We start from the raw sequence: 15,079 nt of genomic DNA, 5'->3' as shown, positions 1-15,079 counted from the left end.
ACATCACCTCTTCCGTAATGCTTTTGCCGACCTTGGTCCCCAGCAAGATGGGGAACTAGGAAGATAGCCGGGTAAGAATGAATTGATCAAAACCAAGGGAGACAAGAGTTGCCAGGTACTTAGCAGATGCTTAATATAAGTCAAATGTATTATGTGACTTATGATGTCCTATTTTCAAAACATTTGTATTCAAATTGAATTTGAATTCAAGTCTCTAAATATCTATTGAACTCTTTTTTTCTGCCAGGTCATATACTGATTTCTGGTAGTCCAAATTAATGCCACGTAGGCTCATGGTCTAAATATCAGAGTGAGTATTATATTAATGGATTGCATTTTAAAACCTAAAAACGAACACAATAATAATTGGAGAAGAGTTCAAAAAAACTTAAGGGGCGCCTGGTTGGCAAAGTCGGTAGAGCACGCAAATCTTGATCTCAGGATTCTAAGTTCAAGCCCCACATTGGGCATGGAGCTTACTTTGAAAAAAAATAAACAAGAAAACACAACAAAACTTAAAAGCATATCCTCAAAGATCAAAATATCTATATCTGATTTTCTAATTCTAAGTTTGCTTACCACCTGTTTTCTCTTTGCCAATGATTACATCAGGATAAATTCTGCCTACTTTCCTTAGATGAGGAAAAAAGAACCTTAGGATTTCAAATGCATTAGACGCTGTTTCATTGTTACCCAATGTATTCATTTTCTTCTCAACTGAAAGAGAAAAAATAGGGTTTCTAAGTGCATGACCATAGGGATTTTTCTCTCTTTGGTACAATTTTTCATAATGAGATTAACAGATTTAGTATTTAATATATAAGAGAAATTTAATTAAATGTGAATTATTGAAATCATACGGCTACAAAATATAGTTCAAATATTATTGATTCATATTTATTTAAGAAGTAATATTTAAGTCTAGCACTATGAGCTACATAATCAGACTAATGGAACTGTCAGTTCCAAATGAAGTATAACTGAAAGATGCTATAATCTGATCTGCTATTTTGATTAATATCACATTAAAGTTTGTATCTCTATAATTTTGTTATGTGGCTCAACATTTAATGACTCTACTTGTACTATTCATTTGAAGATACCTCTATAATTTTGAAAAAGAAGAACAAAATTAGAAGACTCATACCGTATTTAATTCATAATACATAATATAGTAATCAAGACAGTGTGGTATTACATTAAAAAAAGATACATAGACCGTTGGAACAGATGAGATAACCCAGAAATAGATCCACACAAATAGCATCAATTGATTTTTGGAAAAGGTGTAAAGGCAATTCAATGCAGAAAGGACAGCCTTTTTGATAAATGGTGCTAGAATACTTGGACATTCACATGAAAAACACTGAATCTTGACCTGTACTCCATATCATTTATAAAAATCAACTCAAATGAAACCCAAATGTAAAACTGAAAACTATAAAATTAAAAATAAACACATAAAAGAAAATCTTCATGACTCTGAGGAAGGTAAAGAGTTCTTAAAGATAACATCAAACACATTATATAAAAAGAAAAATTGATAAATCGAACTTCACAGTTAAAAATGTTTGCTTTCTGAAGGACACCATAAGGAGAATGAAAAGACCAGCCACAGATTGGAAGAAAACGTTTCCAAATCACATATCCATCCAATATGCCGGTAAGTATTCAAGAGATATATATAGATATATATTTTTTTAAAGAAAATTTTCTTCATACAAAAAACCTGTATATGAATGTTTACAGAAACATGTACTCGTAATTGCCAAAAAAATGAACCTACATGTTCTTTGATTGGTAAAAGTTTAAACAAACTGTATCCACTATATGTCCATATAATCCAATGCTACTCAGCAATATAAAGGCAACAAAAATGTGGTCGCATAACAACTTCCATGAATTTTGCTAAGTGCAAGAAGTCAGTCTCGAAGGATTACACACTACATGATTCCATTTGTATGGCATTCTGGGAAAGGGAAAACTCTAACAACAGGGAACTGATTAGTGGTTGCAAGGGATTAAGAGTGAGGACTAACTGACTACAAAAGGGGAAACAGAGGCAGGACTTTTTATCCTGGAGAAATGGGAGCCACTGCAGGATGATACACAGGACAGTGAGCCCTCACTGTGGCTACAGTGGAAATAGACAGGTGGGGGGACAAGTCTGGAGAGAGAGCAAAAAGGAGATGTTAGCAGTCATTCGGACGAGGCATGAAGGTGGCCTGACTAGAGTAGCAGAGATGGTGATGGGAAAATGTGGACAGATGTGTGGCATACATAGGACTGTGAATCAACAGGATTGCTTATTGACTGAAATGGGAATATGCGAGAGGAGGTGGGGGTGGGGGGCAGTTAGACTGACGCTCTGGGTTCTGGCCGCATCTAGTTGATGGGTCATGATGGTGGTACAAGTCACACAGAAAACGCAGGAAGACCATTTTTGAGCTACAGAGGGGAGGAAGTATATCAATGATATCTCTCTACCTGATTTTTGTATGTCTTGCAATAAAAGAACAAGTACCAATTTAGTTATATTTGTAGGGGAGAAGTGTCCTAAAATCAGAAAGCATGAAATCTAAATTCCCAAACACAAAACACAAAACCAACAAATAAGCCACCACACAAAAACAAAAGCAACACAAACCTAAGTTTACAGACATATTTTTTCTCTGTATGATTTCATAGTTCACTTTACTCAAGGCTTTGATCAGCTCTTGACGATTTCTTTCAGTTTTATTTTTTAAATGTAGCATTTTTTCTTTAAACTCCAAAATATGGTTTCTACAATTAGTTAGTTGATTACCTGCAAAGGAAACATATGTGTATATATTTATATAAGTAGCAATGGTTTCATACAATTTTCTATAACGTATAACAAAAAAATAAAATACATGCTTCAATGTAGCTATAACACTATATATATGTGTGTGTATATATACACATACACAGCTTATATATAAATATGTATATATGTTACACATAAGAGGCTGGAGAAAGAGTGAGATGTTAAAACAGTACTATCTGGGAGGGTCCCGAAGGTCTTGAATCCCTGGCCATGGGCAGACTCAGCCCCTCTTGAAAGCATGGTACATCCATCTTGCTGGTTCCATTCACCTTTCAGATGGGCCAGCTTGGAACAAAACTTGCATCTTGCTTGAGCTACCTTCCTGGAGATAGGAAGCCACTAATAAACTGTAATATCCAATATTTCTCTGCCAACCCTCCACAGATCATCCACCCCAAGATACAAAGAGGAAAGTAAACCTGCTGCTTCACTGCTCTCTAACAAGACGCTTTGTGTCTCCCTCTTAGGTTGGAGGGGACCCCACTTCTCCAGTCCTCACTCAGTGGCCAGCTCCATCTCTAGGGTGTGTCACAACACCTCTCCAACTCCAGGTCTGTGTCACTGAATCTCCCAAATGCAACAATTTCGTATTATATGGAGTATCCTGCCAACAGGGGCTCCCATCAATGGGGTACACACACACACACACACACACACACACACACACACACACACACACAAGTAGATTCGGGTTTTATGCATTGCCAGGCTTGCTGAAACAGGGCAGTGGAGGTTTAGGGAAAGACACAACTGGCTGGCTAATCATTACAGAGAATCCTATAATTACGAAGAATTCTGGCAGTCTTTTGCAGTGAGCGTTGTGCCCCATCCCTGCACAAGTCCTTAGCCTGTTACGATACAAGCAGCACAACTCAAGGCTCTACATCTCTAGTCTTCTCTGGGAGTGGGTGGTGGCACCAGAGACATGGTTTCCTCCCTCAATCCACCTCCAGGGAAAGGCCAGACAAGAGTGAATGCCAAATGACAAGAGTGAAAAGGCACTGCTCAATCCAATCCACAATTTAATCTGTACATATAAATCACCCAGTAAGAAAAGACGGAGGACTTGCTGCTCTGAACTAATTTTTTCTCAGCAGCCTCTTGAAGACCTCCTAATCTGGGCCCCCCAGTCTATCCAGCTGAAGCAATAACAGGTTGGTCTCCAGGACCTGTCAGTGTACTGGCTGGCAACTTGTGTCGGTCATCACTGCCCTCACAGTGCAATACTAGGAATTTTGCATATTCTCTACAGATGGAAAGACATGGGTATAGCAGAGAGATCAACCATTTGGTCCCAGCAGAGAGGGGGAAGTCAAGAGTAAAAGCAAGTTTCTGTTTCTTCCTGAAACACTTGATGGGGGTTCAGAATTCATTTACAGTTCTAAGCCAAGCCTGAGTTTTTCTTTGAGAAGGGATGCTCTTCTCAGGGCCTTCTACATCTCCCCAGCCAGAACAATGGCCTGGCCACTCAATTAATTCCCTCGTCCAACAAATATTTATTACACTAAATACTGTTACATGGCCTGGGGATATGACAATGCACAGAACAGACAGAACTCGTGGCCCCCTTGGAACTTACACCTGACTGGATGGAAAAAACAAGAAATAAGTGAATCATAGGTTTTATTAGAAAATGGTGAATTAAAAAAATACAAAGCAGGGAAAAAGGTTAGAGTGTTGATGGTGGGGGGAGATTTTACTGTAACAGGGTGATCAGAGAAGGCTTTTCTAAGGAGATAACGTGTGAGCACAGACAAGAACAGAGCGAATGAAGAAATGCTGTAGGTAACTTTGGTACAGAGAGAAGAGCACATGCAAAAGCCCTGAGGCAGGAGCATGCTCATTATCTCCAGAAACAGCATGGAGACCAGTGTGGCTGATGCAAACTGAAGTCAGGAAGAGCAGTAGGTGATAAAATTACAAAGCCACCTTTGTAAGTACTTCAGCTTTTACTTTAAGCAAACTGGGGAGCCGGTGGAAGTCTGTAAGCAGGGAGTCACCTACTCCGATTCACCACAATAGGATCCTTCTATCTGCTGTGTGAAAAACAGAGTTGGGGAAACTAAGACTGAAGACGGGGGATCAGGAAAGAGATGTCTATGGCTTAGAAAAGATTGTTGGTGGGATAAGTGGTGAGGAATGGTTTAATTCTAGATCTATTTTGAAGATAAAGAAGATAGGATTTGCTGACATTGATGTGGGATATGAAAAAAAGGAGGCAATGATATTCTGAGCAACTAGAAGAAAGGAGTAGACATTTACGAAGACGGAGCAGATGAAGGGAGCAAGTGTTGGTGTGAATATTAGGAAGCTAGTTTGAGACATGTCAGATTCTAGATGCTTATCACACATCTCAGGAGGCAGCTCCATGTGGGGGTCCAGCGGGAGAACGGGCCTGGCCTGGACACAGACACTTAGAGAGACCTGTGGTAAGAGGCAGGAGACCGCTAGGAGAATGAGGATGAGTAGAGAAGAGACGAGGCCCAAGGATGAAATCCTAAGGCACCTCAAAGTTGTAAGTTGAACAAATGAGAAGAAGTAACAAAGCTAAGACAGATTAGCTGGTAAGGCAGGAGGAAACTCGGGTGTGTGTCAAGCCCTTGGAAACCAAGTGAGAAAAATGTGTCAAGGCATCAACTGTCAAGCGCTGTTGAACAGGACAAGGAGGACAAGGACAGGGTGAGGGCCATGAGACAGCAGTGTGCAGTCCCTGGGGGCCTTGATGAGAGTGGTTCTGTGAAGCAGTGAAGAGAAAGCCTAGCTGGAGTGGGTTCAGGAGAAAGCAGGACGAGAGGGCTTAGAGACAGAGCAGGGGGACAACTTACTTTTTGAGAGGAAGGGGAACAGAGGGCGAGGGAGAGAGAGAATCCCAAGCAGGCTCCACACCCAGCACAGAGCCTGATGCAGGGCTCAATCTCTCAACCCTGAGATCCATGTCCTCAGTGGAAACCAAGAGTCAGATGCTTAACCGAATGAGCCACCCAGGTGCCCCGAGTGATTTTTAAACTGAACTGTGCTTTAATCGAATGAACTGCAACTATCCCAGATAAATCCTGAATATTAATAAAATGGATACTATTTGAAGATGTCGACAAACTTTAGAAATAGACGTAGTTTAACCAGTATAACCCTATGTTATTGGGATTCCTGGGGTAATATTCTCTCTGCAAACTGAATCATGTATTTGAAGTTGATATATCATGGGTGATGCAACATAGCTAAGCTTCGACAATGTTAAGTCAGTCCCTGAGGGATCAATTTGGAAAACATGACAAGAGTTTTCTCTAGAGGAAGTAGTACGTACAGAAACAACCATACAAAAAAGTTAACGGATGTATTCCCTAGTCTTAGATCTGCTTCTTACATATTTTTACTTGATAATTCTATTCAAAGATATTCTATTTAAAATATTTACATTACTTGCATATTCACTCAGGTATTTTGTGAGGGTGAAATGTTATAAAACTATGTTGGAAAGGTTTGAAATTAACAATAATTTGATGTTTTGACTTAATTGTGGTGAAATTGTGAAAACAAACACCAGTCCATGTGTGCAATGGGCCAATGTGACTTCCGCCCATAAGAAAGAGGCCAGGTGAGATCCTAAGTACCACTGACCTTTCCATCTCACAGCAAGAGTCCAAGGCACTGCTATCCAGTAGAAATCGAATGTAAGACACATTTGTAATTTTCAATTTTCTAGTACCCACATTTTTAAAAAGCAAAAAGAAACAAGTAATTGTAAAGAATATATTCTATGTAATTCAATATATCTGAAATATTTTTCAACATGTAATCAACATAAAAAATAACTAATGGAATAGTTTACATTCTTTTTTGTACTACATATACTAAATCCTGTGTATATTTTATACTGACAGTACATCTTAACTCACATGCAAAATTTTAATAGTAACAGTGAAATGCAATCTTACCAAACCAATAAAATTTTGCTTAGTGGAGAAGATTTTGCACTGCTTCAGGCCTTATAGTTAAACTTAAATTTAAATTAGTTAAAATAAAACAAAATTTAAAATTCGTTTTCTCAGTTGCACTAACCATATTTCAAGTGCTCGACAGTCATCTAGATAGGGGCGGCCATATTGGACAGCCCGTTCTTGGCATCTCCTGTGAGCTTATTAGAAATGCAGTATCTCTTGGGGTACCTGGGTGGCTCAGTCAGTTAAGTGTCGACTCAATTTTGATTCGGGTCATGATCTCAGGGCTGTGAGATCGAGCCCCTCATTGGGCTCCATGCTGAGCATGGAGCCTGCTTGAGATTCTCTCTCTCTCTCTCTCTCCCTCTGCTCCTCCCCCGCCTTGCTCACATGTGCGTGCTTCCTCTCTTTCTCTCAAAAAAAAAAAAAAAAAAAAAAAAAAAAAAAAAAAAAAAAAAAAAAAAAAAAAAGAAGAAGAAAAGAAAAGAAAAAAAAGAAATCCTGTTCTCAGGCCTCACCCCAGACCTACTGAGTCAGAATCTGTGCTTTAATAAGATTCACAGGTGACTGGTATACACATTAAAATTTGAGAAGCATTGTTATAGATCTCTTTAATTGTTTTATCTTTCTCATCATTGACTTTACCATAGTTCAGGTCATTACTGCCTCTAGCTGCATTATTACAACTGTCTCTTAATTAGTCTCTCACCTCCAATCCACAATTAATCTTCCGGAAACACCGCTCAAAGACTTTAAATGGCTCCCTGAATGCTTACTGAATTAAGTCCGAACTACCTGCCTTAATATACAAGGTCTTATCCGCTATGGCCATGACCTGACTCTTCCACCCTATTTCATTCACTAACCCCCTCCAGCAGTGAGAAGCATCACAGGGTACGCATTCTTTCTGCCACTTAATACTTACCATGTGTTATTCACTGAGCTATGTGACAGGTAAACAAACATGGATAAAGTCCGGTTCTTGCTCTAAATCACCTGACAAGAGATGAAGGAAGGAGCATGTATTTCAACAACCAACTAACATAATTGTGAAAATGGAGTTATCCTCAAATGCCACAGGCAGAGAGAGGCAGAAATAATTAACTACTAAGGAAGACCGAGGAGTGGGAGAAGGAGGAGGGAAAAGGTTTCAGAGAAGAGGGAATATTTGAGAACTTGAAGAATGTACAGAATGCTGCCCTACAGCAAAAGGCAGGGAAGGGCATTCCAAACTAAGATAATAACAACGGAAACACATAAGTGTGAAATGGTATGGCATACTGAGGGGAAAGCAAGTAATTCACTCAGGGGGGTCAAAAGAAAGGGGAAAGACTCTCTGAGGCAGCTGGTAGGAGATGAAGCTAAAAAGGTAAAATATATTTTAGATTACTCCACGTGTGCTTTGCAATAATCAAATCACACTACGAACAACGTCCTTTGAACTCCCTTTGAGTGGTGAGTCCCTCTATGCGTTAGGTTATGGTGAAATATTTCAGACATTGAAGAGCATATATAAAATAGTTTGAAAGGTAATAATAAAAACGAACATCCACGAACCCACTGCTACCTTAGCCTTAAACATTCCATCTGTTTCCTCCCAAGATTACGTGCCATTTCCTCCTTACTCCCAAATAAGCAGAATTCTGAATTTTGTATTAATCTTCCATTGGTTTTCATTCAAGTTTTACCACTTGTGCAAGCTGACTCATACTTGTTTTTAGATATTCATAAATAACACTTATGTGTGTTCTTCTGTACTTGCTTCTTTTGCTTAATTTATGTTTTTGCAATCCATCCATACCAATAAGTCAAGCTCTAGTCCATTCATTTCCACTACTGTTAAATGTTCCACTGTTTCGAATATACAGTAACATATTTTTCTTAGAAGAGATAAATTCTCTTTGTTGATGGACAATTATAAAAAATGCTACCAAGAATATACCAGGTCATGGGGCGCCTGGGTGGCACAGCGGTTAAGCGTCTGCCTTTGGCTCAGGGCATGATCCCGGCATTATGGGATCGAGCCCCACATCAGGAGCCTGCTTCTTCCTCTCCCACTCCCCCTGCTTGTGTTACGTCTCTCGCTGGCTGTCTCTATCTCTGTCAAATAAATAAATAAAATCTTTAAAAAAAATATACCAGGTCAATATATTCAAGAGTTTCCCTTGGATATATCTGGTGGTAGGGATGTTATTTTAAATACAGAACAACCTATATGGCATTAGTACTGATCAGTGACAAGAGGAGCTGGGCCATAAACCATTGAGTAAGGCTGCACAGCAATTTCAGTCCTGACTAGCCGAATTGCTAGGACACAGAAATGCATGTCACATAACAAAATATCCACGGACCCACTACTAACTAACCCTTAAACATTCCATCTGTTTCCTTCCAAAATTATGTTCTCCTTCCTCCTTACCCCCTCCTATCTTATCTTGTAATCGTTGTCATGCTCTGTTGTTCTAGATACACTTTAAATTCCACAAGACATTTAAATTATTGTCTTGAATGGCTCACATGTGCATCATGGACTCTGCTGACTTTGAGCTACACCTGGGACTGAAAGAATAATATTCCATTATAATAGAATATATATAACTTCTTTATCCATTCATCCATTAAGGGATACTTAAGTTGCTTCCATAGCTTGGCTATTATAAATAATGCTGCAATAAACATGGGAGTACAGATACCTTTTCAAGTTAGTGTTTTCACTTCCTTCATATAAATACCCAGAAGTGGAATCACTGGGTCATATGAGTAGTTCCATCTTTAATTTTTAGAGGAACCTCCATGCTGTTTTCCAGTGGCTGCACCAATTTGCATTCCCACCAACAGTGCATGAAGGTTCTCTTTTTCTCCACATCCTCACCAACACTCATTATTTCTCGTCTTTTTAAAAATAGCCAACCTAACAGATACGAGGTGGTATCTCATTGTGGTTTTGATTTGCGTTTTTCTGATGATTAGTGATGTTGACGATCTTTTCATGTAGATGGCTTTCTATCCTACTCAGAATAAAAGTCATAGTTCTTGCTATGGTCTCCATGATCTTATACCTCTACAACTCTTCCTTGTTCACATTCACCTCCTAGCTGTTTCTCAAACATATCAAGCTGATTACACCACAGGGCCTTTGCACCTGCTTTTCTTATTGCCTGGAAAACTCTTCCCCAGATATCCACTCAAAAGTCTCCCTTAATTCATTCAGGAATAGGCCTTAATATGACTTTCCTTAACCACCCTATCTAAAATAGCACTTTCTCCCCCTTGTCAACACATGACATCATAAAGCAATATCATTCCTGTTGTTATTTCCCTTAACCAGAATGTAAGCTCCCTGAAAGTGAAGGTTTAAAAATTTTTGTTGCCTAGCTCCCACAACGTGAAGAAGTATTTATCAAATTCATTAATTCACACATTCATTCAAGCACTCAACAAATATTTAACATACCTATTATATCAGGCATTTTTCCAGATGTTGGGCACACAGCAGTGAATGAAACAGACAAAAACAGAAAAAAAAAATTCTTCTCCTCATGGAGCTTACATATTTATTAAGCAAATTAATGAACTGTTAATACTATGAGCTTAGAGAAACGAACAAAAGGTTATATGCTCATAAAAACTTATGGGGGAAAGAATAAAGCACTAGGTTGTGGCCAACTTTATTGTTTTTTATATGTAGGCTCCATGCCCAGCATGGAGCCCAGCGTGGGGCTTGAACTCACTAGGCTGAGACCAAAACCTGAGCTGAGGTCAAGAGCTGGGCACTTAACCAACTGAGACACCCAGGCACCCCCTGGCCATCTTTCTAATAAATATTCCCAAGTTTTCATTGATAAGAATTACAACTATGGATCAAATTTTAGAAAACATTGGGACTATCTTTGGTTCTTATAAAAATCGCTGCTTCCAAAACTAAATGAAGTCTTTCTTTTGTTGACATAAGAACATCTCAGGATTGATTCTGTAACTATTTCAGAGCTAGGTTACACAGAAACATAAACATAAAACATGAGAAATCTGTTTTATCAGTTATTCTAAGAGTGGTGCATTTTCAAGAATATCCCATTTTCTAAACTTGAACATATGAATGATGGGAATATAAATGCTTTGAGGGATCAACCTTCTTTTTCCCAGTCATAACACAAAGTCCACAGTTTATAATATATAATACAATAATACTAGCTGTATTAAAATGCCTTCTGACATTACCAATCCAAACTGTCTTCCAAAATTACTCTAAATGGGAGTTTACATTTTACTTTCTAATTAGGAGTAACGATTTATTTTTTGTTATTAAAGTAGAAATTGTTTATTGTCCTAAAATACATAAAAACACATTTGGATAATGTTCTTTACAGAAAATGAAGAAGAGGGAAAGTGTATAAAATGATGAAAGATCAGTAGCATAAAACAGATAAATTACTACATATTTCTATTCCTTCAAAACAAACGGAGTAGAATGTTGATATTGTGTATACATGATAAAATTTCGTATTAATTGCAAGACTAAAGCCACTTCCAAACTCCATTCTTGACACTACCACCAAGGTTACTTTGTGTGAACTCTGGGTCATAAATGTGTTTAATAAGAATGAATATTTAACCTAAAACCACCTAAGGGCAGTCTTGGAAGGCTGGCTTAACATATTTACAGGATTCCTAAGCTTAAATTCAAAATCCAACTACACGGACGCTACAATGTTACACTGGACAAGATAGAATGCAGGAAACCTAGTTAAATTTGAAGCTCAGATAAACAATAAGTCTTTTGGTATAAATAAGTCTTTGGTATAAAATAGCATTTTTATACTAAAAGCTTACTCATGCTTTACCTAAAGTACAAATTTCCCCAGGAAATCTCTACTTTTATTTGCTAAATTAGGAACCCTAAAACAAAATGAATTAAAACCTCGGTGTGTTTCGAAGTAGTAACGCAAGTCGCATGGTTCATTAGAGAAAGTTGGGGCGCTGTACCCATGCTCTGAACCGTCTCTTCATCACTTCACCCCTTTTCGGCTTCCAAAAAAAATATTCTAGGGAGCCTTGAAGTGTGGCTCGATAACAGAACGTGGAACAGGAAAAGTGGAAAGATGTTGGCTTTGTAAGAAGAGTTCTTAAGTCAGTCGCGTTTCTGGAAACGATGGGGAAGAGGAAGACGCGGGCGGCGGCAGGGAAGCTGGGCACAGACTGGACCCTCGAGCCTTCGCAGGGCAAGGGCGTGCGGAGGCTGCATGGCGCCGGGAGGTCCCGCACGCGGATCCGTTAGTGCGCGCGCCCGCCGGCGGCCATCGGCCGCCGGGGTAGACTAGGAGCGCCCGTTGCGGCTTAACCGCCAGTCGAGACGAGGGCGCGGGGGCCTACATCTGTAAAACACCTCGGACGAGAGCTGGCCACAGCTCTCATTGTCTCACGTCGCGCCCCATCACTCCCCCCCCCGACCCCCGGCCCCCGGCAGCCCTGGCAGTCCCGAGCCCCGAAGCCGGAGAGGCGGGCGGGAAAGGTGGCGCAGAAGCCACCTGCAGCTCACTGGTTTGAGTCATCCTGGAGATGCAGAAAGCAGGAGAAGCTGAAGAGCATGACGGCGGCCAGCGCGATCAGCACGTTCACGTGCCTGGTCCTCATGGAGCTGGCCTGACTGCCCGCGGCGCAGCGACTGGAGGCGACGCGCAGCGACCCCGCAGCGGACGAGGAGCGCGCGGCGCGCCTGCGCCTCTGGACACGCGCCCCGCGACCCCTGCCCCCATCCCGCCACTGCCGCTGGGGAGCCCAGCACGCCCGCCCTTTGGGAGCCCCCTTCCGTGGCTCAGCACTTAGGATCGCAAACCTCTTGCTAGGACCGCTGGTAGTTCAATGCCATAAACTTTGGGAAAGCTCTCCACTGCCTAGCCATGTGGTTGGTGGGTGGTCAGTACTGTTGCTTTATTTTCCAGCAGCCAGACCCTAGGCTGAGCTGTTTGTATATATCCTTATTTCAGTAAATCCTCAAACATCCCAAATTTTTGAAGGCAAGATAACAATAGTTCTAATGTGCTATTGTTCTCTTCATTTTATCTTGAAAAATAGGAGCCATCGTGAAATCGAGCAATTTGCGACAGATTACACAGCTGGAAGTGGTTCTTCTACAAATCATGTACATAGATAAGTTTATAAATAAAATATGAAAAGTTCCTAAATAAAATATGTATCCTTAGCTTTAAATGAAAGCCATCAAATGCCCAAATAACTTCGGGGGCTTAGATTTTTGTGTGGGAAATGGCCAATGCCAGACATTCAACTTAATCCCTTTATCTTTTATATTTTGGTACCTCCTCCCTCAGGAAAGGAGCAGGGAATCAACGTTTGTGAAAGAAAAAAGTTATATATAAGATGAGTAGCGCAGGGAGACTTGCTAAGCTATGCCAAGTTCAAGGTATTGGTTTCTCAGCCCCTGAAAAACCAAGCCTGGGAAATACTAGGAGACAGCACGCTGAGACTCTTTTTGGGCTCCTTGAACTGTGGTTTGCTATTTGGATTCTCCACGCTGATCAATCTTCTCATTGGCGGCATGTGGTAGTAAGCGTCTGCTTCAAACCAGCACTACACCACTGTGGCTGAACTCATTTCTGGCTCCTTGAAAGGGAAGAAAGATTTGAACACATGCCAGCCTGAGGATGCCATTCTAAGCTATATTTTCTCATGTGCTGATGGCAGGAGTTGTGACCTTCAGTTGAGCGGTGACTCAGCCAGATCCCAGGACTGGGAGCCTGGAGGAACACCTCAACTCTATTCTCCCTCATCCCTCCGGTCCCTTGCCAGTGTCCCCCATTGGCTAAGCTCTACTGGAAACCAGAAGGCAAGGAAGCTCTGTGTAGTGAACTAGGTCTTAGGACCCGCCTCCTGGGGTATGAGCAGGGTGGAGAAAGATGTGAAGTAGCCTGACCTGGGGCAAGAGGCCATGCAACACAGGATATCTCCAAATTCAATATCTCACAGTCCTCTTACTTGGTCTCCAGTTTCCCATCAGCTTTGCACTGAAAAGCAAATGATGTCAGAATCCACTAGCAATATGTTGGGAAAGTTTTTAATCCTCCTTAAGCTAGGGTTCCTCAACAAAAAGATGACATGAGTAATGTCTGTTCAAGGTTGCTGAGGTAAATAATGTTCAAAACCGATTAGCATGTGCCTCGTAGTCAGGTCAAGCTCAACACATTTGGTTCTCTGTTGTTGATCATCAGAAGCAGTATCAATTTTCTCACTAATTTTTCTAATTATTTTTTCTCACTAATAATTTCTAATTATTATTTTTTCCACAAAGCAGTGGAGGGCTTTCCCATAGTTTATGGCATTTAACTATCATTTTTTTCCCTACCTGCTCAAAAATCCTTCAGCAGCTCTGTTGAAAGTGAAAAGATTTAGCCTGGAATCCGCGGCCTTTTGCAGTCTGGCTCCATCTCCGGATTCCACTCTGCGGATGCCTCTAATGCAGGGCTCAAAAGTTCTCCGTTNGCTCTGCGGATGCCTCTAACGCAGGGCTCAAAAGTTCTCCTCCGCTCAGACTCACCAAACGCCATGTTTTCAAGATGCAAAAAAGCACTTTGCTCTCACATCTTAATGAATGTTTTTGAAATCTTCATATGTCTTCTGATTTTTTCATTTTATATAGTGATTTCTTTTTCTTTTTTTTTTTTTTTTTTTTTTAAAAANAGCAGTGGAGGGCTTTCCCATAGTTTATGGCATTTAACTATCATTTTTTTCCCTACCTGCTCAAAAATCCTTCAGCAGCTCTGTTGAAAGTGAAAAGATTTAGCCTGGAATCCGCGGCCTTTTGCAGTCTGGCTCCATCTCCGGATTCCACTCTGCGGATGCCTCTAATGCAGGGCTCAAAAGTTCTCCGTTCAGACTCACCAAATGCCATGTTTTCAAGATGCAAAAAAGCACTTTGCTCTCACATCTTAATGAATGTTTTTGAAATCCTCATATGTCTTCTGATTTTTTCATTTTATATAGTGATTTCTTTTTCTTTTGTCTTTTTTTCTGAAGAAAGGAAAAACCGAAAACTTGATAATCAGGGGCGCCCGGGTGGCTCAGTCGGTTAAGTGTCTGCCTTTGGCTCAGGTCATGATCCCGGGTCCTGGGATGGAACCCCGCATCTCCTCAGCAGGGAATCTGATTCTCCCTCTCTCTCTGCCCCTACCCCCTGCTCTCTCCCGCTCAAATAAACAAATAAAATCTTAAAAAAAAAACCCATGGGGGCGCCTGGGTGGCACAGCGGTTAAGCGTCTGCCTTCGGCTCAGGGCGTGATCC

The 15,079-nt window shown here is 40.6% G+C and overlaps 1 protein-coding gene across 1 annotated transcript in view; it reads right to left on the bottom strand.

The window, feature by feature from the left end:
• The window catches only part of MGAT4D (MGAT4 family member D), a 41,446-nt gene extending 28,908 nt beyond the window's left edge, over nt 1-12,538 (bottom strand). The window contains 4 exon segments of the mRNA XM_019796297.2: nt 580-717; nt 2,648-2,806; nt 12,323-12,350; nt 12,352-12,538. Of these exon segments, the coding sequence (XP_019651856.1) occupies nt 580-717; nt 2,648-2,806; nt 12,323-12,350; nt 12,352-12,417 (391 nt within the window). The 5' untranslated portion in view covers nt 12,418-12,538.
• Between the last annotated feature and the right edge of the window lie 2,541 nt (nt 12,539-15,079).

This window comes from Ailuropoda melanoleuca, chromosome 5, assembly GCF_002007445.2.
Source record: "Ailuropoda melanoleuca isolate Jingjing chromosome 5, ASM200744v2, whole genome shotgun sequence".
Taxonomy (NCBI): Eukaryota; Metazoa; Chordata; class Mammalia; order Carnivora; family Ursidae; genus Ailuropoda; species Ailuropoda melanoleuca.
The sequence above is the reverse complement of the archived record's forward strand: the minus strand, read 5'-3'. Positions and strand labels throughout refer to the sequence as shown.